This window comes from Helianthus annuus, chromosome 2, assembly GCF_002127325.2.
Source record: "Helianthus annuus cultivar XRQ/B chromosome 2, HanXRQr2.0-SUNRISE, whole genome shotgun sequence".
In the NCBI taxonomy this organism is placed as follows: Eukaryota; Viridiplantae; Streptophyta; class Magnoliopsida; order Asterales; family Asteraceae; genus Helianthus; species Helianthus annuus.
Genome location: NC_035434.2, coordinates 14768032 through 14792674, shown reverse-complemented (window position 1 = coordinate 14792674; position 24643 = coordinate 14768032). Strand labels below are relative to the sequence as shown.

Below are 24643 nucleotides of genomic sequence, written 5' to 3'. Positions count from 1 at the left end.
CCCAAGGCAAGTCGCAGGAATCATTCACGATCAGGTTTTAATTTTTATTTGCAATTTCATTTTAGCTCTAGGAGTCAAACCAGGATTATGTTATGTTCGAAATCTAGGGTTTTGATTTCGTGGTTGTAGTGTGAATTAGATAAGTCACAGGAATTCGGTATTACGCATTTCAATTATTCGCGGTTTAAAGATTACAAGTTTTATTGAATTCAAGGAAATTGAATTTTACCGGTATAGTGGTTTATATTGGTGGTCAGGACTTTTAAGAAACAAGAAAGTAAGGTTGCTATTGCAAGTTTTGTTAAAGTGAAAATCGTTCGGTCAGAAATCATGTCAGGAACAACAGGACCAAATCAACAAATTGTAATTCAAAAGGAAGGAAGTTCGTTTTCCAAATTTCAATGCCCAGTTTTAAAATCTACAAATTACACCATTTTGGCAATTCGCATAAAAACCATATTAGAAGGGAATGGACTTTGGGAAACGATTGAACTGGCGGAAAATACACAACCAGATTTAAAGAAAGATAAGTCGGCAATTGCATTTTTGTTCCAAGAAATAGCAGAATATGTTTTATTGCAAGTTGTAAAACTGCAAAAGAAATTTGGAACATGTTGAAAACAAGACACATTGGTGTTGATCGGGTACAAAAGGCTCATTTACATACACTAATGCAAGAGTTCGAGTTATTGCAAATGACGGAAGACGACACTGTGGACTCTTTCTCTGCAAAGATAAACAGTGTTGTTACTCGGGCAAGTGAATTCGGAACGATACTGAGACAACCGACTCTGGTACGCAAACTCCTAAATGTTGTGCCAAATAAATTCACTCAAATTATCACCTTGATGGAACAATACTTCGATCTAGAAATAATGATGCTAGAAGAAGCTGTCGGAAGCTAAAGACTTACAAAGAGAGACTTAGGTTAAAGAAAGGAAACCCAAGAGATAGCCAAGACAGTTTGATGTTTACACATCAAGATAACAATTCTGGCAGAGGAAGACAGTTTGGAAACCGCGGCAATGGTAGGTTTAACCAACCACGTGGAAACTTGCGAGACAATAAAGACAAGCAAAGCACTAAGAGTGAGGGATCTTCATATATGCCTAGAGGTGGAAATTCTAAGAATTGGAGAACGTTTGCAAGGAACTAAACAGACCCAAGCAAGATCCAGTGTTTCAAGTGTCAGAAGTTTGGACACTTTAAGAAAGACTGTCCCCGAAAGGATGTCGTACAAGAACATTTATATCTTTTGGAGGATGATGAAGTACCAACACTTCTAATGGCAGAAAATATTGTTCAAGAAAGGGTTCTATTATACGAAGAACGCATAGAACCAGCAAGGTATGCTACAAGAGATGAAAGTCTACGGTACTTAGACAACGGGGCAAGCAACCACATGACAGGTGTGCGAAGTTACATTAGAATTAGATGAAAAGGTAACAGGTCAAGTAAGTTTTGGTGACTGGTCGCACGTACAAATTAAAGGCATAGGTTCAATACTACTGGAATGTTAGAACCATGAACAAAAAATTATTTCTCAAGTCCACTACATTCCAAGTCTGAAAAGCAACATATTGAGCATCGGACAACTCATCGAAATTGGCTGCAAAGTAATAATGGACGAAGACCTACTAACACTCCCTGATAGAAATAGAAAGTTACTTACGCGAGTCAGGAGAACAAAGAACATGTTATACAAGATGAAGTTGAAGATTGGGAAGCCAATCTGCCTGCTTTCAAACACTAAAGATTTAGCATGGTTATGGCAAGCAAGGTCAGGCCATTTACACTTTGATGCTATCAAATAGATGACTCGAAAAAACTTGGTACATGGAATTCCTCAAATAAACCATGATAGTCAAATATGTAATGCATGCTTATTAGGAAAACATGGTAGGACACCATTTCCACATCAGGTGAAATTCAGATCTTATAAAACCTCTGGATTTAGTCTATGGAGATCTGTGAGGTCCTATATCCCCACCAACACATGATAGGAAGAAGTATATATTTCTACTTGTAGAATATTGCACTTGCTACATGTGGGCATATCCACTAATTTCTAAGGATTAAGCATTCGAAACTTTCAAGGAGTTCAAAAAAGGTAGATGTCACGGCCCTTGCCCTAGTTTGACCAGGTCCAGAGCCGCGAGGCAGGAAATCCTGTGGTATTAAATTTTAAGTGACAGCGGAAGTATTTTTAAAACAGGATCTTTTAATATTAAAACTGCTCGTTTACATAATTTAAGGATAAAACCTTGTAATTTACAATAGGGTAATTTCACTGGGAAATCTTTATTTTACAAAACATGTGTCTTTTATTTATTTACATTGAGCCACTTTTCTAAGCTTGTAGTGCATCACGGCACCTTTCTTTGCTCACAACAGATCACCTGAAACATGTTTGAAAAAGGTTTTGTCAGCGGGGAAATACTGAGTGAATCATTCAGTTTACTGAAAACGACACATTTGTTATAATTTACAGTATTAAGAGCGATTACAATGTTTCTGATATCAAACCAACTACCCACGGTACTTTGTCACTCGACCCATTGGCCCACCTGTCCAATGGCGTCTGTGATTATGGTCATATCACCCATTGGCTGCCCCAATGGTGAAGATTATCAAGTAATGTATACAAAACCCCACATACCGGCTGTAATTTGGTGATTACAAAGACTTAATCCCTGTAATTATAACTTTGAAAATAACTTGGAGTTTTGTAAAACAGTTGATAAAAAGAGAATGACTCATATTGCAGATTTAATCGAGCAGAGTATAAGCCTACTGATTAGCCTTGATTAACCTAATTTAATTCACAATACACGCAAACGGGGTTAGTAACTAATACAACAGTTACGTCAATTCACGAGATTAAACCCTCACAACGATTAACAAAGTGCAATACTTAACAATTCAGCGGATTCACAACGAATGACAGAGTATAGCCCGATTTCGGACAGCACTCAAACATTCAAGTCGAAATCACGATGAATAACAAAGTATAAGCTCAATTTGAGCAGCACTCAAACAATCGTTGGATAGTTTCAATCGATCGGACGTTGAATCGTAATAGCGATCGAGTTATTACCCTGATTGCGGCAGCGTTTCGAGATTAGTGTGTTTTGTGAACGATTTCTGCTATAACTCAGTGTATATTGTGAATTTGTACGTCGAACGAACAGCAAACTGCAAGTGCCAGGCCCCCTAGTTATACTGAATTTTTGTCCCCCCCCCCCCCCCCCCCCGCGTGTCGCGACAGAGGACATAAGTCCTGTCGCGTGTCGCGACGGATGACAATCTACCCTAGGGTAGCCCCGTCACCTGCATAGCCTTGCTGAGTTGCTGGATTCGTGAAATTTTATTTCGACAACGTTTTATTTAGATAATCGTAACTTAGGGTTTATCGCCCCCCCCCCCCTGAGTTTTAGGGGCCCTGATCCTGATTTCCAATTGTTCTGAAAATTTTAGGGTTTATGCAGAATTACTTGGGTTTCTAAATTAGGGTTTCCTTAATAGTCAATTAACATAATAAGTATTGATTTTAGTGAGAGTTGTTACAGTAGAGACAAAAACACGAACCAAGTTAAAGATGCTAAGGACAGATAGAGGAGAAAAATTCACATCGGTTGAATTCAACCAGTACTACAAACATAACAGCATAGTTAGACAGCTTATAGCGCCATATTCTCCATACCAAAATGGAGTACTAGAGAGAAGAAACAGGACGATGTTATCCACTACTCGCAATATGCTAAAGGCAATGAATATGTCACATAATTTTTGGGGTGAAGCGATATGACTGTAATATATGTATTAAACAGGGTTCCGATGAAAGCCTTGGTGAACAAGACACAATATGAAGCATTGAAAGGAAGAAAGCTGAATCTGGAACATTTAAAGGTTTTTTGCTGCACCGCATACGTTAAGGTACTACCAGTTCAACAAAAGAAGTTAGATGATAGAAGCATGCCTATGGTATATCTTGGAATAAAAAAAAAGGATCAAAAGCATTTAGATTATATGATCAGGAAAAGAACAAGATATGAATCAGTAGAGATGTAGTGTTCATGGAAGGTCAACCACTAGAATACCTACATGGAAGGGGTAGAATCAGGAAATCCCGAATGGACAAACTTTTTCATTCAAGAAAATGATAACCCTCCAGAATTAGAAGAAGACGCACCAAGTAGTCCTAGTTGGCCACATAATGAAGATTCAGGAGTGAATCAGTCAGAAAATAATCCAGACTCCTACATAACCCCGCCAGCACATTCGTACAATCCGAACTCATCATGAAGATCTAGCAGCTTATCATCAAGTAGAGGTCCATCTACATCTGAAAGCAGAATTGGTCTGGTATTTTACTTTGGAGAATCACCTATAACATAGTGCATGCAAAAACAACAAACAGTGGCACTTTCATCATGTGAATTAGAATTCATGGCAACCATTGCGACAACATGCCAAGCACTATGGCTTAATAGATCGTTAAGTGAAATTTCAGGCTGGAAGATAACATTAAGGGTGGATAATATTTCTAAAATAGCACTCATGAAGAATCCAGTCTTTCATGGAAGAAGCAAGCACATTGATACACGCTATCATTTCATAAGAGAATGCGTGGAGAATGAACACATCAATGTGAAACACGTCAGTGGAGAACTACAACAGGCAAACATGTTAACCAAGGCACTAGCAAGAGTCAAGTTTGCTACAATACGAGAACTGCTTAGAGTTCAAGACTTATAACAACTCAAGGATGTTCGGGATTAGGGGTGAACGAAGAACTAATCTCTTCACATCATAAGTACAAGGGTTGTCCTGTAAATAGTATATAGTTAGTTTGCATTGTAATTAGATTATGTAAATAAGTGCGAGGACCGGAAGTGACAGAGTGAAATATAATAACCTACAACTAAGGGAATCGACATATCTCCAGGAGACACAGTGTTTCAAAGGGCGGCAACATCACAGGCTTCATCAGATGCGACGTTTCAATTGGAGATACATCCATTCATCGCACCTTTAGATTAGTATAAATAGGGCATTAGATTTCTCAATTGTAATCACATTCATGTACAAACATTCAGATTATATGCAAGTTATTTCATTGTTCTAGGGATCAAAGATCAAGTTCTTATCAACATAAATATATCCATACTTCATTTTAGCATATTTAAACAATTTTCATCATTGATTACCATCTATCATCTTAGATTCTAGGAAACCCATTTAGATGGAGGCAACCAAGTAACCAAAGAATATGAAAACTTGAGGATAAAAAACAATCAAACCTCTAAAGGCAAGTTTCTTGTTCAGGCCTCCTCACATGATAAGCGTTTGACGAGGATGTATTATAAAGTAGTATAGATAAAAAAAATTTAATAGGATGAAAATTTTCATAAATTCATTCATGCAAATCCTTAACCTCAAATCTGATGAAGTTTGTATTTGATCCTAACCCATGTCCCTCAAAGTCAGGCTAAAACTAAGTTAGGAAATTAATCGGTCTCTTGAGAGATCGCCATCTGCTAATGGTAACAAACCTTATTTTCAGTATTTTACCCCTTGTGATGCAAGGAATATTTAATCCCATAAATTAAAACTAAAGTTTAAAAATATAGGCAATTAACTCATCGACGAACATATCGACTAATCCTTCTTGTTTTGTTTTTGTAGATGAAAGTTACCTTGATATGATGATAGATTGGGTTCCAAGAATGAAAGGAATCAAATTAAGGGATCAACCTCGTAATATCCTAGCTACAAAACATGATGATCCTCGACTATATCTTTTTATGGGAGTAGCGAGGATGGCTGATAAAGTCTCACACATGGTCATTCCTACTTTTTTTATGAATTAGAGGCTAATCTCGTCGATGAGCTTCGATCCATTTTCCCTCATATCTACTCGGTTGGGCCTATACAGTTACAACTGAATCAGATTACGCAAGCGGAAACCAAGAATTCGAGCTTAGATACCTATAGTTTATGGAAGGAAGAATACGAGTGTGTCCAGTGGCTCCATGAAAAGGAACCGGACTTTGTGGTGTATGTCAGTTTTGGAAGTGAGACGGTAATTTCTACACAAGAGTTATCGGAATTCGGCTGGGGACTTATTGACAGCAACCATTATTTTGTTTGGATCATCCAGACGGATTTGGTTGATGGGAAGACCACAGTTTTGCCTCAAGAACTTGAGGAGGTTATTAAAAAGAGAGGCTTTATTGCAAGCTGGTGTCCATAAGAAGAGGTTCTAAACCACCACTCGGTTGGTGGGTTCTTGACACATGGAGGGTGGGGTTCAGTGATTGAGAGCTTGTCGGCTGGGGTTCCGATGGTATGTTGGCCAGGTACCAATGATCAACGGGTTAATTGTATACAGATTTGCAAGGAATGGGAGGTTGGCATGGAGTTTGGGAATGTTGTGAAGAGGGATGAAGTGGAAAAGCTTGTAAGGGAGTTAATGGGGGGGGGGGGGCTTAAGGGTGACAAGATGAGAAAGAAGGCTTTAGAGTGGAAGAAAATGGCAGCAATGGCAACAGGTCCCAATGAATCATCGTCTCTGGATCAGGGGCGTACCCACCCTAAGCCAAGGGTGGGCGGGCGCACCCCATGAAAAAATATTTTTTTGGGTTATTTTTCGTCGGAAATCCCGACCGCACCCCTTGGAATTTTTCACCCGCACCCCTTGAAAATTTTCAACCGCCCCACTTAGAAAAAAAATAATTATTAACCACTTATTCACTTAATTATTTAATCCAATCAAAGCTCAATCTGCAATCAATTTTTATTAACACAAGCCCAAACCCAACCTAAAGAAATTTGAACTAAATAAAATAACCCAAACCCATCCACCCATTCCATTTTCAAATCTCGCCCCCAAAAAAACTCCCGAGTGACTTGACGCCACTGCTCACGACCTGGTGGCTTTTTTTCCGGAAAAACCAAAATTCTGGTTGGACCGACCCATATTACGTTAGAATTCCAATATAGAACTAGTACGGTTTATTTATTTATTTATTTATTTTGTTTTATGTGATGATTAGGAGAAAATATAGATGTGTAAGGGTTTAATCTTTTTGTATTTTTTTGATTTTTTTGTTGTTCTAGACTTGTAGTTAAATGATTTTGTTGTTTTATTTATAGATGTGTAAGGGTTTGAATGTTTAAAAATATAACTGAAAGTTATGGGTTGTGGTTGAACATGATTGTTTATTTTGTTTAAGTGTTCCGTGTTGTTTTATGAACTTATGAAGCAAATTATATGTGTTAGGAACAATGAGTAAGAATGTAATGAACTTATGCGTGTTTAGTATCTTTAGATGATATTTTGGATATATGTCAAAAAAAAAACCTGTAGGGCACAATTTTAAATAGGTTTGTAATTTGTAATGACGTTTGACGTGTTTTTGATGATTTATAAATTTTAGTTTGATGTTCTTTTGTCTTACATGATCCAACCCGACCCGCTATGAACCGATATTTTTATACAACTAGGGGCCTAAAATCTTTGAAAATATTCCGCATCTTCAGGAAAAAATTTCTGGGTCCGCCACTACTCTGGATATCCAAAAACTTGTTGATGATGAAGTTACTTTCTTGTCAAGAAAGTAAATTATCTTTGGTCTTTATGTAATCTTTTGTTTAAAGCTAGTGTGTGTTGGTTGAATCACATAATATGTATGAATAAAGGTTGAATCCTTTCAAATCCAAACAAATGTCATTATCATAATCACCACAACTCATTTTCAACAGAGTAAACTGCTATTTTGGTCTTTGAGGTTTGGTTATTTTTGTCACGTTATTCCAAAACTCAAATATTTTGCATCTGGGTCCCTGTGGTTTCAGTTTTATTGCCATTTTGGTCCAAAAAATGAAACCAGGTCATATTTGTCTTATAAAATCCTGCAATTTTGTCATTTTCCTTAGGGGCAAATCAGGTCATATTTGTCTTATAAAATATTGTATTTATTTATAAAAAAGAAATGATCATTTTGCCCCTGCGGAAAAGGACAAAATAGCAGGATTTTATAAGACGAATATGACCTGATTTCATTTTTGGACAAAAATGGCAATAAAACTGAAACCACGAGGACCCAAATGCAAAAAGTTTAAGTTTTGAACTAAAGTGGCAAAAGTGACCAAACCACAGGGACCAAAATCGCAGTTTACTCTTTTCAAAATATGAAATCACCAAATGAATGCCATTCATTATCTTACTCATGCATGTTGACGGAAGACACAATATAAAAGAGAAAAATGATATAAAAACATAGGGTTAATGTGGACCACCGAAGTTTTAGACATATAGAATAGGACGCGTATGAATCAAATTAGCTGTCTAGAAAAATTGTGTAAGTTACTTAAATCAAAGATACATGCATGTTATTACAATATAAAAAACAGATAGTCCTTTTTGTTTACTCAAAATAACACCTTTGAGGTCTAAATGTTTTGAGTTGCGAGTTTGGGGTTTATGGTTTTATTTTCGTAACGAGTTTGAGGTCTAAAGCTAACTTTTGTTAACCTTTATGTTAAGTTAAGTTTGTGTAAGATGGGAGAACGACAACCCCTTTTGAATAACAAACTTTGTGAGACGATCTCAAACCTTGATAAAATGGTACGTAAATATTCCACCTTCTGGATCTTAAACCTTTTTTTTTTTTTTTTTTGCATTTTTCGTAAGTATTGTTTGTGTTTTTGCAAGTTGTGATCAATCAAATACACCCACTAGTCATTTATAATGAAGTGGGATTGCAAAATGGTGATTGGGGGGGGGGGGGGGGGGGCTAGATTTGAGCCCCAAACAGTCGAATGACCATTTCTTTAACGGTTGGGACGATCTCAATGGTAAAAATTGATTCAAAGAATTAGGTCGGTTTGGGGACTGGCTTTGGCATGTAATCGGTTCTGGTCGATTTTGAAGTCCATGGAGTGAAGTCGGTCCGGAATCGGCGATTTTAATCGAGTTGGGACCGGTTTGGGTCAGGTTCATTTGTCGGTTCCGGTTTGGAAACTTTTTTTTTTTTTTTTTTTTTGCCAACTCTAGGGTAAAATAGTCATTTCATACAAATTTAACATAAGTTAGTCTTAGACCCCAAACTCATTTTGAAACCACAAACCCAAAAACTTGCAACTCAAAACCCTTAAACCCCAAATGTGTTATTTTGGGCAATCCATAACGACTATTTGTGTAATTAACTCCATAATTAATTATTAAATTAAAAGTATTACTCATGGAAAACCATTACGTTTAGATTTGAAGCTCTAGATAATGAAAATAGATCCAGAGGCCTTGTCACATAGTTCAACCTCTTGAAAATTCTTTAGTACGTATGCCCCATAACTCCAAGGGTAGCACAAATTATGTCTCCTAATTTGTGCCTTTTCAAGGGTTTAATGAACTTATCGGCTGTTAGGCTCCTATGTGAGACAAAACAAAACAAAACTTGACCTCTACTTCTTTTCAGCGACTGTTGCATCTTCCTGACCATATCCTAGCTCCAGAAGCAGCCAACAAAAAAAATTCAAAAGTTGTAGAGTTAAGATGCAATATATTTAGCCTCGCAAGTGCAAAGTGCCAGTGTCATACCCCGACCGACAACAGAATAGGTGACCGGGGCGTGATCTGAGTGTTCACAAAGTGTTAAGGTATAATATTATTAATAATCAATTTGTCACAATACAACTAATTCAAATAACAATTGAAATACGAACATGACACAGCATCCTTTTTATTCTACAAGGCATCATCCCTAAGTGTCATCATCCACATCTTCAACCTATTCACATGTATCATGTGTAAAAATGTTTTTTGGATCAACATAAATTGGTGAGCATATCTAAAAGTTTTAAGTAAAACAGTTTTTGTTTATTTGTTTATAAATAAATAAATAATGACATGCAAATCAATGGTAATTAAGTGAATAAATCCACACAACAAATAACCAAATGGACCACACAAATGACCAAATATGAATATGTAAACTATTGTAAACGTACTTAATACTGAATATGAGACTCTAGCCAACTTGCACACCCCTTGCATCATATAGGCTTATACATGACGTATAGGGTTACATCAAACTCAATGTCTGACTGATGTCAGTTTTGTTCTAGCTGTTCCTATACGCCGCAATGCATATATAGGCCCAGGGGCGGATGTACATTAGTGTAAGGGGTGGCGTCCGCTACGGCTTGGCGTTCCGGCGGTAGTGTAAAATTAGTGTAAATTTTGGAAAAATTTAACGTTTTTTCGATTTCGTTACCACTTATTTATAAAACGTTACCGCTTTGCGCGAATCCTAGATCCGCCACTGTATAGGCCTATACGCCCTGTATAATACAGCGCGTATAAGACCCCTTGTATTGGTCTCATATGTGACCCATGTTTTAAGAAAAACTAAACACCACTTGTCTTCTAACTTGTAAGTTATACCACTTGTGACATATAGCTTTATTTTAATGTTTTAACTAGACTTAATAAAGTTTTCCTAAACAATTACAATGTGGCATCCAAAGGTGCATTGTATATAATATCATTTCTTGATGTTGAATAGACACATAATACATAAACAATCACAATTTCTTCTCACAATCTTCAGTTGATATATATTCATTTCATTCTTTTGCAATTTGAACAATCTTCTTCCCAACATTATCACCTCGGAACAAGCCGACAAAAGCAGAAGGAATGGTCTCTATGCCAAAAGAAATGTCTTCTGGAACACTCAATTTTCCAGCACGAACATAGTCCTTTGTCACGGACATGAAGTCATTGAAATCATTTGAGGTGAAATCGGTGGCTAAAAAACCATGGATCATGATTCGCTTGTAGACGACATCTACCATGCTTAGCGCGATATGTTTCTTTGAATTTGTGTAGCCTGAAAGCACACCACAGGCAGCAATTCTACCAAATGCATTCATGTTAGCAACAACAGCCTCTAGCATCTCTCCGCCCACATTGTCAAAATATATGTCTATCCCATCAGGAAAGTACCTATATTTTTAAAAATAACATTGATATATATTGAAAGCTATTCTTTTTTGTAAATTAGTAACATGAAATTATTTAATGTTGCTTTGTTCTAACCTTTGGAGAGTAGAGTTTAGGTCTGTTTCTTCTTTGTAATTGAATGCCTCATCAAACCCAAGCTTCTCTTTCAGAAAATTTACCTATAATCCAAACAAAATGATACATCTTTTTACTTTTTTTTTTTTTTTATTTTGTAAACGTGAAATAATGAATTTCAATTTATAAATGATTTAATTTCCTAAAGTCAAGTTTTGACTTCTTTATGGGAGTATATGTAATAAGGGGAAACTATCAAAATAAACATGTGGACCAAAATAATAACAAAATAATTTACTTTTAGCCTTTCCAAATGTAGTCATTTATAAAAAATAAATAAAAAAATTAAAATAAATAAAAACCAATCAGTAGAGGACAAGTAAGCACCATCGGTTAAGATGATAAAGGGTGAGCTAAATTTTAGGCAACGTAAAAAAAACAAAAAAAAACTTTGAAAAATACAACGGGGTCGACGAATAATCAATCAAAATAATACACGTGTAAAGTGTGCGTTAATTGTAATCCTAGATGAAAATTTAAAACCTTTTGTTTTGTCCCTGCACACCCGACAACATAGCAACCAAACAACTTTGCATATTGGCCAACCAAATTACCAACGGATCCAGCAGCTGCCGAAACAAAGACTTTGTCTTCTTTCTTAGGCTTGCATATTTTGAAGAATCCTCCATAAGCAGTGAGACCGCTAAACCCTGTAAAAACAAGTGTGTGTGTGAGAGAGAGTGTGTTATATGAGTTAGAGTAAACTGTTAAAATGATCTCTCAGCTTTGGTTACTTTTGTCACTTTATTCTAAAACTCTAACATTTTGAATCTAGGTCCTTATGGTTTCAATTTTGTTGCTATTTTCATCGAAAAGCAAAATCTGGTCAGATTTTTCAGTTAACATCCAGTTTTTTTGTCTTTTTCCTCCCTTTTAATGAAGGGCAAGATAGTCATATCTTTTTAATTTTTATAATAAAACGTTAAAAGACCATTTTGTCTTTCATTAAAAGGAAGGAAAAAGACAAAAAAAACTGAATGTTAACTGAAAATCTGACCAGATTTTGATTTTGAATGAATTCAAAATGTCTTGGTTTCGGACTAAAGTGACAAAAATGATCAAACCTCAGCGACCATTTTGGCAGTTTACTCTGAGTTAATTATGGAATGAAGTTAAAACCAATATAATTTACCGAAAATCCCAACATAGTAAGACAATGGAAATTCAATGGTGTCAAGTTTCTTTAACATGTCTTGAGTTTTCACTATTGTATATTCTGCCCAATTGATTGTTCCATGTACAATATCATTTTTCTGATAGTCCGGGTGGTTTGAAGCCACAACTCTCCCCAATCCCAGGCAATTTATTGTCTATCAAGATAGAAAAAATGAAAACTAATTTTAATTAAAGAAGCCACACATAAACTAGTATCCAATTATAAGACTAATAACTAGATATTTGTTACATGCATAATAATCTGTCATGATATATAAACTATATTTGCCTGCTTATATGGTGTTACTTTTCTATATCGATTTTAAAATCCTAAACAGGAAACTGAAAACGAAAAAAACTATAAAGTTATAGTTAATGATGGTTTTTAAAGTCGAACTACTAACTATAGTTAGGTTTGACGGTTTGAACCATTTTTTCAACATAGTTAATTTTATAAACATGATGAAAAGAGAGGAAAAAAACAAAAAAACTAGATGATGCAAAAATGTTGTTTTGGATGTATCATATAGTCCTTCACTTTTTGGGATTTTACATACATATAACAACATAAATTCCAAAAAAAGGTAACTGTAAATATACTGGTTCGGTATATACGGACGGATTTAAGTTCCAAACCTTTAAATCCAGTAATCTGCACTAAACATCATAATGGTATAAATCTCAAACTAGCCGAACGGTCAATTTATTTCCATTTATACGGCTTAGGGGTTTCAATAGTTGATATAATTACTCTTTGAGTAAATTGCCAATATCGTCCCTAAGGTTTGGGATATTTGTCATTTTCATCCAAAAGAACTTTTTTGTACAATATAGTCCTTCACTTTTGAGTTTTTTGTCATTTTCATCCAAACGTCTGACTTTTTTGACAAAGAGAAATTCCAGCAGGTGTTTGTTGGACTTCTATTCCCAGAAAAAAAAACGCATATCTTCAAGATCCGTCATGTCGAATTCTTGTTGCATTGATCTTTTGAACGTTGCACACATCATGCTATCGTAAATCGTCAACATACAAGCCCACTATAATTACCTTGTTCCAGACACGCTTGATGAATAAAGTGTGATCATACTTGCTCTTCTTGAAACCTTTTCGCATGAAATAGGCTTCTATACAATTGAACCAAGCTCTAGGTGCTTGTTTCAAACCGTATAAAGTCTTATTCAGCTTATATACCTTCGTTTCCTCTCCTTTCTTGGTGAATCCTTCTGGTTGGTCAACATATACTAATTTTTTCAATTCCCCGTGCAAGAACGCACTTTTTATATCAAGCTGAAAGTCTCTTTGAGCAGCAACCGCAAGCAATGTACGAATGGTATCCCACTGAGCAACAGGAGCAAATATCTCGTTATAATCAATGCCTTTCCTTTGTGTGTAACCTTTAACCACGAGCCTAGCTTTATATTTATCGACCTTTCCATCTCCATTAAACTTGGTTTTGAAAACCCATTTAACACCCATTGGTTTTACTCCTTCCGGTGCCTCTACGAGATCCCAAGTATGGTTCTGTTCAATTGCTTTGATCTCATCTTCCATAGCTATGACCCATTTACTATCTTTGCATGCATCTTCATAATTAGTAGGGTCACCCGACATACTATACATAGCAAAACCTACACCTTCAACGTCTTCATCAGATAGCCCTTCTCCAGAATGTTAATCTTCCATCCAGGTTGGACTTTTGCGAACCCGTGTAGACGGACCTATTTGATTTTCGGTGGCTTGGGTCTCCGTCTCATTTGTATCAGCACTATCAAGATTATTTGAATCACTAGACACATCATTATTGTTAGAAACAGTACCTTGTTCAGTTGGGAGTTGAGAGTTTGATGCATCTGATGTACTTGTGTTCCCATTAGTCTGATCAATCAGAGGCGAGTTAGCATTTTCTTCTACCACCAAAGTATCATTGACTTTAATTTCATTCCCAACAATCAGGTCTCTTTCTTCAAGTTCCTTTTCACTCCAGTTCCACTTTCCATCTTCATCAAATGCGACATCTCGACTGATGACGACCTTCTTTAGTAACGCGTCAAATAACTGGTATGCCTTTGATTCTGTGCCAACTCCAAGTAAAACACATTTGTGACTTTTGTCATCGAGTTTGGTTCTCAATTGAGATGGTACATGAACATACCCAATGCAATCGAACACGCGAAAATAATCAACTGTTGGTTTGATTCTGGACCAAAGCTCTTCCGGTACTTGATTGTCTAAACTTCGACTGATACACCGGTTCAATACATGACATGCCATTTGGTAGTTTCAGCCCATAGATATTTCAGCAATGATTTCTCTGCTAAAATACATTATACCATGTTCATGATAGTACGGTTACGGCGTTCCGCCACTCCATTATGTTGAGGAGTGTAGGCGGTCGTTAGTTGTCTTTTTATACCATGCCTTTGACAAAACTCATTAAATTTCTTTGATGTAAGCTCCCTTCCTCTATCACTTTGAAGGAATTTAATTTTAGCTCCCATTTCAGTTTCTACCATGGCTTTAAATCTTGTGAAGACCTCAAACGTTTCCCCTTTGTGTAACACCTCGAATTTTTGCGTCCAATAATGTGTTAACACGTGTCATTTGTTTACACGTGGCATTGATATTAAATAAAGGACTAATTTTGACAAACCTTGAAAGTATATAAATTCGAGGGTTATAAATGTCAATAAGGGTAAATATACTGTATAGTAACCCTAAATAAATGCTTGAACCTTCAAACGAATGAATCTTAGATCGTACGGAATCGAAACGCGAAAGAAAGTGAGAGGTTACAAGCTACAGGGGTTAACTGTGTCAACATGTTTAATTATACCTCTGAGTGGCCCTTTAACGTTCCCAAGGCTTGGTAACGGTATTATACGCTCACTAAAATATAATATATAAATTTCGCGAAGTTTCGTTATGAAACGAGAAAGTTACGATCGAATCCGTATGAGAAGGGTTAAAAGCGTCAATAATGAAAGTTAAGGCTTTCTGAATAATTAATAAACTAATCGGGGACTTAACAACGCGGGTAAATAACACGAGGTCCTTAGTTGTAATTAACCGAGGGCCAAACCGCAAAGTTACCCCTTCAAAACCGAAAGGTCAGGTAAATCATTACGAAAGATTTCGTTATTAATTACCAGATTCTGATAATCATTTCAAAAGATTTAAAATTTCTGGAAACCAGGCCTCTCGCGACCCGCGTGATGGTTATGGTTAAGTTGAGGCGGGCCGCGAGCCTTCTCTTTTACACGCCTGATATTCAAATCTTAGGCGACCCGCATTAAAATGGCATGGAACTCCCATGCGGGCCGCGTAAAACGCCCAGATGCAGAAAGTTAGTAACTACTTGCCTTTTGAGCTTGTGAATGATCAAAACCTTAATCAATGAGGCATGGGCGCCCCCTACTCGACCCATATCACTTAGGGGCACCTGCCCATCATCCATACTCATTGTAGCATGTGTTGTAATGATCCTAGAGCCCAAATTTCACTATAAATAGCCACATTATGTGCATAACATTCACACAACACAAAACACATTCATCTGATCATTCCAAGAGCTCTCTAGCACTCTCTTCTGCTCTCTAAGCAAGATACCACTTCTGTAAGTCGTTCATAACCATTTTGGTCTTACATTTCCATAGTTCTAGCTTATAAACCCAACCGTCATAACTAACGGTTGTCATTACAATAACTTGCAAATGGTTCAGTCTTATGACGGATCAAAAGTAGTTATGAGTTGGTATTTATGTGGGTAATAAACCTCTAAAAGGGTTCCCCCTGATCACCACTCTAACTATGTCAAATATCGAGTCAAACGCGCACTTAAAAAGTCAACAGAAAGCTATTTTAGCGATTTATGCATAATCTGTAATGTACATACTAAGAAACCTGTTTTGACACTCATAAAATATGATATTAAGTATATAAACTTGTTTGCGCTCGTTTGAATCGACCATTTGCTATATTAACCTGGTTCGGAGCCGAATGTCGCAAAAGTTTGACTTTTGCATTGACTTCAGTTCTGACCCGTTTTAGTGAGGTATAGATATACCTTAGGACTCTCTTAGGACCAGGTTACATGATGGTGTAAACCTCTGTGATCGGTTCATGAGTTATCCGAGTCTTTTACGCATTTCCGTTAACCGCCTAAAAGTTGACCGTAACGGCCTTTATAAAATAAAACGAGTGTTTCGGACACGTGAACGGACCATAACCTTGCTTATTAAATTATAAGCATGTCCTTAAAGTTTCACGTCAATCCGAGGTCTAGAATGAGAGTTATGCTAAAAAGCGCAATTGAAGTAAACTTTAGTAATTAACGGCGCGATTAGCATAACACCTATCTAAACCAAGTTTTCGTCACCAAAACTTTTACCCACTGTATTAAAATAATATTTTGGGAGTTTTAAAGATTTTTAATAATTTTTACCTCGCTCATAACCTGCGGTTATGGCTACGGTTCGGTAAATACCGAATATGCCCTTTTCGGCCAAAACATGAGTTCTACAAGGTCTTTTGACCCGATTCCAGTTGCTACTGGTTCCAAATAATAAATAAAGTATTTTAAGCTTTATAAGCTGTTCGGGAAACTCAGATTTCCTGTAGAACTCGAAAAGCTCTTTTAAAGTCTTTAAAATGACCAAAAAGCCCCTACGGGGCATAATATTAACTTAAACTCGTTACGGGCATCACGGAAGGTATCCTACTGATACCACAACCTCTTTAAGGCATATTGACTTAGGAAATAAGCGTACGACTCTCATGGTTAACCGTTTCGCCTATTGCGCGCACGGTTCGGCTTATGAAACTAGTTTTCATAAATTAGCCGATACGGGTCAAATTATATTATTTGAACCCCAAATTCCAGAGTGTGAACCATAAACCCATATAAAACAAGTCTCTGAACTTGTTGGGTCAGAATCACACTCCATTCTCGGTTTTCGCCTTTTCGCGCGATTAAACCATATCTATATATATCGGAACCAACCGGTCTAGGCTACGGCCATTATAACGACTCGTTAGGATTCTAAGAGGTTAATTAAAACCTTCGTTCCAGATTAGGAGCCCCAGTAAAAGCTATCGGTGATTTAATCCAAATTAAGGAAATATACTTGCAAAGGTAAATACTTTAACTTATTTCCCCTATATGGGCTTGGGTTACGGTATATTAATACCGCTTGATTGAGCATTATATTCTTCCATCGCTTAGGTGGTTAATTAAATAATATGATCGGCTCATTTAAACAGTTTTGTTTCTTAAAAGCCTTTGGGGGGTTTAATGACCGTTGTCCCGGATATCCTTGGCATCATTTTACGAAATGGCCACGACCATCGACATCCCGGTGTAGGCGTACACCCGGTATATATTGTCGACATTAAATTAAAAGACGTAGCCGTTGGTTTTTATACTACGGTTTTACGCAATGTGGTGTGTCTATAAATCTTTAACCCGGCACGACCCGGGCTACTGAACGCATAAAAGAACATGTAAAACGTTCACAAGATTTTAATAATTTTCCCAAGTTATAAAAGAGTTTGTGCCTTGTGCATTCAAATCAATTTTAATAAACATTTTCAAATGTGTCAGTTGAATGTATTTACCAGTGTAAACTGACGTATTTTCCCCAAAAAGATTAAGTGCAGGTACTATACGAAATGGGCTGGTATAGGCGTCCTAAGCATTGTACATAGTCTCGCAAACTTGATGCTGCATCTGAATGAACAATATTTATTACTTTTTGATCCGCTGTGGATATATTCAACTTCTGTAATACATTTGATATTACAACCAGAGGTTGAAGTTTATATATTTATCTTAAGCTTCCGCTGTGCATTATATAATTGTGTGGTTTGACTATATTGTTGCCAACATCGTCACGGTAATCCCCCACCGGGCCCACCGGTGAGACACGTGGAAATCAGGGTGTGACAGGTTGGTATCAGAGCCAACATTGAGTGAATTAAACACTATCCTATTGTGCTTAATCTCAATGACACAATTGCACATACTTGAGTCTAGACAAGAACTTAGGACAAATTCGAATTGTTATTCCAATTTTGTCTTTTCTTTTATTATTGGAATTTAAAGTTTTATAAAGCAGGAAAAATGCCACCTGTTATATTCCGAGGAAGAGGAAGGGGAAGAAGAGGCAGAGGAGAAGTAGTGACACATCACGATAACGAAGCTGGACCATCTGGTACAAGACATCCTTCGATGACACGGAGCGAAGAGCCACAACGACGAAGAGATCTTTACGAACCCGCGAGGCATTCCACCTCGCACAGCTCGACGCCATCCTATCGGCACTCCTTTGGGCCAAACTCAGAAAATGATCCCAACAACCCACAACCTTCCTTCATACCTCTACAACGTTCGGTATCGCACCGAAATTACGACGACCCTACTCCATACTTCATAGGTCAGTTTAATCCGGCTGACTACATACAGGAACCTTCAGGTTTTGTTCCACTAGGGCCACAAGATCATTTCTCCGAGGACCATATGGATGAAGATACTGATCCAGCTGAACCTGCGCGTGGTACGCCCACGCATCCGATAGAAGTCTCTGATGGGTCATCCTTCCATGGCACACCCTATCAGGGACCAGACAGTTTCCAAGCGTTGTTCGACCGACATGAGTGGTACTACACGCCACCCCAACAGACATCACAACAACCGCGACATCCACAGGATCCCTCTGAGGATTCACGCTTTGTGGCAGTTACGCCACCACCTCCGCCACCGGCGCAACCAGTAATACCTGATCCGCCAAGGCGTAGGAGGACAAATGCTCGTATGTCTACACGAGGAGGAAGGGGTATCCACTTCAGCACTCCTCGACACTCTAGTAGTAGCCACTATCCGCCACTACAAGAAGAAGGACCTTCAAGTCCTATACAGGAGGCGAACTCCGCACCAGCTGCACCAAATTCGCCACCATTTGGGTATGACCAACCCATACCTGCTTACACGGGTCCAACGGCTTACAACCCGTTCGAACCGTCACAAGCACAATACAACTACGGCTATGAGCGCGACCCATATGTGGTGTCGGCAAGATATAATGCGCGCTACCCTGACGGAGCACATGGAAACATGGGACCACCGGACTACTCAGCTCATGGGTATCCAATACCTCCCAGACCTCCAGTTCCGCATCAAGCGCCACAACCACGTTTCTCTCCTCCTGAACAGGAAGAGATACTCCATCGACTAGATCGTGTGGAGAGAGAGCTCGAAGAAGAGAAAAAGAGCCACCGAGGATTTCTCAAAGGCTTGGCGAACCTACTAAAGGGCAAGAAGAAGAAACGTGACCACTAGCCCTTAAAAGCTGTATTAATGTAATTTCTACTTTGAAATAAGTCCCTGCGTGGACACTTATCGTATTTCAGTCCCTACGTGGACTTATCTTTTAGTCCTTACATGGACACCTATCTTATATCAGTCCCTGCGTGGACTTTCACTTATTTTAAAACCTCTATGGAGGTATGTACTATTTGAAAGACCCGTTTAGGGCAATATGTAATTGTATTTGAGATTATGGAATGTATGTTATGAGTTTTTTTTTAATATGTATAAAATAAATCAAAACCATTCCTTTTATATTGATCTGCCTAGATAAAGAATCTTAAAAGGTGAAACCTAGCTTGGTGTCTTTTAAGATCCAGTCAAGATGGTACGACCTAATTGAAAAGATTCTGATTCCCTGTTAACCTCTGTACGCATGTTAACAATCATGGCAGATGTGATTCGTTAAAATCACGCACGTCATTCTTATACAATAATCCTTTAAGGATTTCAAAACCCAACTAAATGATTTATAAATCGTGGGTTAAATCACCAATGAAGGTGACCAATATTATTAAAACATCCATTAGTGATGTAGTGCCTACGGGCCAGTATTATTAAAAACATCCATTAGTGATGTAGTGCCTACGGGCCAACCTTATCAAAACATCCATTAGAGATGTAGTGCCTACGGGCCAACCATATTAAAACATCCATTAGAGATGTAGTGCCTACGGGCCAACCATATTAAAACATCCATTAGAGGTGTAGTGCCTATGGGCCGTAATAATTGTCTTATAACGACAAAAGGCAGTGGTGGTCTATGACTCCCTGTCAGAAAGAGATAAAAGAACTACGGTTCAAATCTCTATGCCTTTGATTCTCTGAAATCTCGGCTAAAATTATAAAACATCCTCGTGATTAGGCTTTATGCCGCCAATACTATTTATATAGCTGAAATAGGATATATTCAAATCCTAATGTTTAATGAAGTAATAAGTTAACCAAATATGGTCTCTGTTACCATGGTTGACAAATTGTCATAAAAGACAATTATATAATAATCTCCTGAATAAAATTTTGTTATCTTCTGTAGCAGATCCAAGTTACAATGGCGGATCCCAATGGAGAGAACAGCCACACAAATGAAGATGACTACGACAATACGCCAGTGCATTTGACAGGCGCACAACTGAAGGCTCTGATTGACAATGCTGTTCAGGCAGCTCTTGATCGTCAATATACTGAGTCCCAAGGCAGAACCGTGTCAAAACCACCCTCTAAACCAAAGACACACTCCAAACCACCCTCTCAACCCAAGAAAGATGACGACAAACACTCGTCCACTGAGAACAGCGTTCATCGCGATAGAGAATATACTGATGCATCGAATGCTAAGGGTTGCACCTACAAATACTTTGTATCTTGTAAGCCCCGGGAATTTACAGGGGAGAAAGGTGCTGTGGATTGTATCACCTGGCTAGATGAGATGGACACTATTGTGGACATCAGCGGGTGCGCAGAGAGGGATGTGGTGAAGTATGTGTCCCAGTCATTTAAGGGCGAGGCCCTGGCATGGTGGAGAGCGTTGGTGCAGGCATCGGGTAAGTCTGCTTTGTACAAGATGACATGGGAGGAATTTATTGCTCTCATTAAGGAAAACTACTGCCCTCAGCATGAGGTTGAGAAGATCGAGGCTGACTTTGTGTCACTGGTGATGACGAACCTGGACTGCCAGGCATATTTGACGAGTTTCAATACAATGTGTCGTCTCGTCCCATACCTTGTGACACCAGAACCCCGAAGAATCGCTCATTTCATTGGGGGCTTGGAGCCTGCGATAAAGGCGAGTGTAAAGGCCTCTCGGCCAACGACCTTCAGGTCAGTTACTGACCTCTCCTTGTCTCTCACCTTAGACGCTGTCCGTCTGAGGACACTAAGGAACAAGGAGGCTGAGAAGAGAAAACGTGAGGATGATACCTCACGAAGATCTGGAAAGAAGCACCGTGGAAACGGTGACGGCAAGAAAGGGGCTGAGACGAAGAAAGATGGGCAAGCTGGTGAAAGGCCCACCTGCAAAATCTGCAAGAAACCCCACTCTGGGAAATGTAGATTTGCATCGAACTCACAGTCGCAATCAAAGACTCCTTCCTGTGGACTATGCAAGTCCAAGGATCATAAGACTGTGGAGTGCAAAAAGATCAAGGATGCAACCTGCTATGATTGTAACGAAAAGGGACATCAAAAGTAACTGCCCTAAGTATGCCAAGAAGGCGGAAGAGACCAAGAAGTCAAATGCGAGAGTTTTTCGCATGGATGCAAAGGAAGCGGTCCAGAACGACAACGTGCTTACAGGTACTTTTCTCGTAAATAATATATTTGCAAGAGTACTATTCGATTCTGGCGCCGATAAATCCTTTGTAGACCAGAAATTTTGCCAACTACTAAATATGCCTATCAAAACCCTTGATGTGAAATACGAAGTAGAGTTAGCAGACGGCACTATCGAAACCGTCTCTACTGTTCTAGAAGGATGTGAAATGTCCATTAGGAACCATTCTTTTCCTTTATCTCTACTTCCCTTCAAATTAGCGGGTTTTGACATTGTGCTAGGCATGGACTGGTTATCCCGTAATCAGGCCCAAATCATTTGCGGCAAAAGGCAGATAGTCTTAAAGACTCCGAGTGGTGAATCTCTTACCATTCGAGGAGATACGCAGTACGGGTTACCCGAGGACGTATCTATGCTCAAAGCTTCAAGGTGTTTGAACAGAGGCTGTGTAAATTACATGGCTCAGGTGATAATAGAAGAGCCTAAGCCGAAGATAGAAGATCTTCCTGTCATTTCTGAATACCCCGAGGTTTTTCCCGAAGAACTACCTGGTTTGCCACCAGATAGACAAGTGGAGTTCAGAATAGACATCATTCCTGGAGCGGCTCCGATAGCTAGAGCACCTTACAGGCTAGCTCCAACGGAAATGAAAGAACTGAGGACCCAGTTGGATGAACTGCTGGCGAAAGGTTTTATCAGACCTAGTTCATCTCCATGGGGAGCACCAGTCCTATTCGTAAAGAAGAAGGACGGATCGATGCGGTTGTGCATCGACTATCGAGAGCTAAATAAAGTGACCATAAAGAATAGATATCCTTTGCCGAGGATCGATGATCTATTCGATCAGCTGCAAGGAGCAAGCTATTTCTCAAAGATCGACTTGAGGTCGGGCTATCATCAGCTAAGGGTCAGAGATGAAGATGTACATAAGACAGCATTTAGGACTCGCTATGGTCATTACGAGTTCCTGGTGATGCCTTTTGGGCTCACAAATGCACCGGCTGCGTTCATGGATCTCATGAATCGCGTCTGCAAGCCGTATTTGGACAAATTTGTCATAGTCTTCATCGACGATATCCTTATATATTCCAAGAACCAAGCTGACCACGAGAAGCACCTCCGTTGCATTCTCGAATTACTACAGCGTGAGAAACTCTACGCCAAATTCTCGAAATGTGAATTCTGGCTACGAGAGGTTCAGTTTCTAGGTCACGTTGTAAGTGAGCGTGGTATCCAAGTGGATCCCGCTAAGATAGAGGCAGTCATGAACTGGCAAGAGCCAAAGATGCCTACCGAAATCCGTAGCTTCCTGGGGTTAGCAGGATACTACCGGAGGTTTATTGAAAATTTTTCGAGGATTGCTGCGCCCTTGACTTCCCTAACCAAGAAGAAAGAAAAGTTTATTTGGGGCCCAAAGCAGCAAGAGTCCTTCGAAATACTGAAGCAAAAGCTAAGCAACGCACCTGTGTTGACTTTACCTGAGGGTACAGATGAATTCGTAGTTTACTGCGATGCATCACACACGGGCATGGGGTGTGTGCTTATGCAGAAGGGCAAGGTTATTGCCTACGCTTCACGACAATTAAAGGTGCATGAAAAGAATTACACCACTCATGATTTGGAATTGGGTGCCGTTGTATTTGCACTAAAATTGTGGAGGCATTACCTTTATGGTATTAAATTTGTGATTTATTCTGATCACAAAAGCCTCCAGCACCTGTTCAACCAGAAGGAGTTGAACATGAGGCAGCGCCGTTGGATGGAAACCTTGAATGACTATGATTGCGAGATCAGGTACCATCCCGGCAAGGCGAATGTAGTCGCTGATGCCTTGAGCAGGAAGGAAAGGGTAAAACCTATTCGAATCAATGCCAAGAGCATTGAAGTCAAGAACAATTTGATTGAGAGGATATTAGCTGCACAGCGAGAGGCTGTGTTGGAAGCTAATTATCCTAATGAAAAGTTAGGAGTAACTGAGGAGCAGTTGACTCTTAGCAAGGATGGAATCCTTAGGCTGAACGGACATATATGGGTTCCGATTTATGGAGGACTACGAGATGTTATCCTCCAGGAAGCCCATAGTTCCAGATATTCAGTCCATCCTGGTGCTGACAAAATGTATCAAGATTTAAAGGCAAATTATTGGTGGATAGGCTTGAAAAAGTCTGTGGCCGCCCACGTAGCAAAGTGCTTGACTTGTGCTCAAGTCAAAGCCGAGCACCAAAAGCCATCTGGCTTGCTACAACAGCCTGAGCTTCCCGAGTGGAAGTGGGAATGCGTAACTATGGACTTCATAACCAAGTTACCCAAAACCAGGAAAGGAAACGATACAATATGGGTCATAGTCGATAGGCTGACTAAATCAGCTCATTTTCTACCCATCAAGGAGACGTATAGCTCCGATATGTTAGCCCAACTTTATGTAGATAAGATTGTAGCCTTACACGGCATACCTGTGTCTATTATCTCCGACAGGGATACTAGATACACGTCTCATTTCTGGAAAAGTTTCCAGCAATCTTTGGGCACGCGTTTAAACTTTAGTACGGCTTACCATCCACAGACGGACGGTCAAAGTGAGCGTACTATCCAAACGCTAGAAGACATGCTTCGTGCATGTGCGATCGATTTAGGTGGTAACTGGGATAAGAACCTACCCCTAATCGAATTCTCCTACAATAATAGCTACCACACCAGCATAAAGGCGGC

At 38.8% G+C, this 24643-nt stretch overlaps 1 protein-coding gene and 1 pseudogene across 1 annotated transcript in view; one reads left to right on the top strand and one right to left on the bottom strand.

Moving 5' to 3' along the window:
* The first annotated feature begins 695 nt into the window (after positions 1-695).
* LOC110886470 lies at positions 696-6628 on the top strand (annotated as a pseudogene).
* Positions 6629-10503: 3875 nt separating this feature from the next.
* The window catches only part of LOC110886461 (NADPH-dependent oxidoreductase 2-alkenal reductase), a 31300-nt gene continuing 17160 nt past the window's right edge, over positions 10504-24643 (bottom strand). The window contains exons 2-5 of the mRNA XM_035979435.1: positions 12279-12456; positions 11630-11796; positions 11108-11190; positions 10504-11014 (exon numbers count right to left, since the gene is read on the bottom strand). Coding sequence (XP_035835328.1) covers positions 10633-11014; positions 11108-11190; positions 11630-11796; positions 12279-12456 — 810 coding nt within the window. The 3' untranslated portion in view covers positions 10504-10632. The remainder of the gene's footprint in view (positions 11015-11107; positions 11191-11629; positions 11797-12278; positions 12457-24643) is intronic.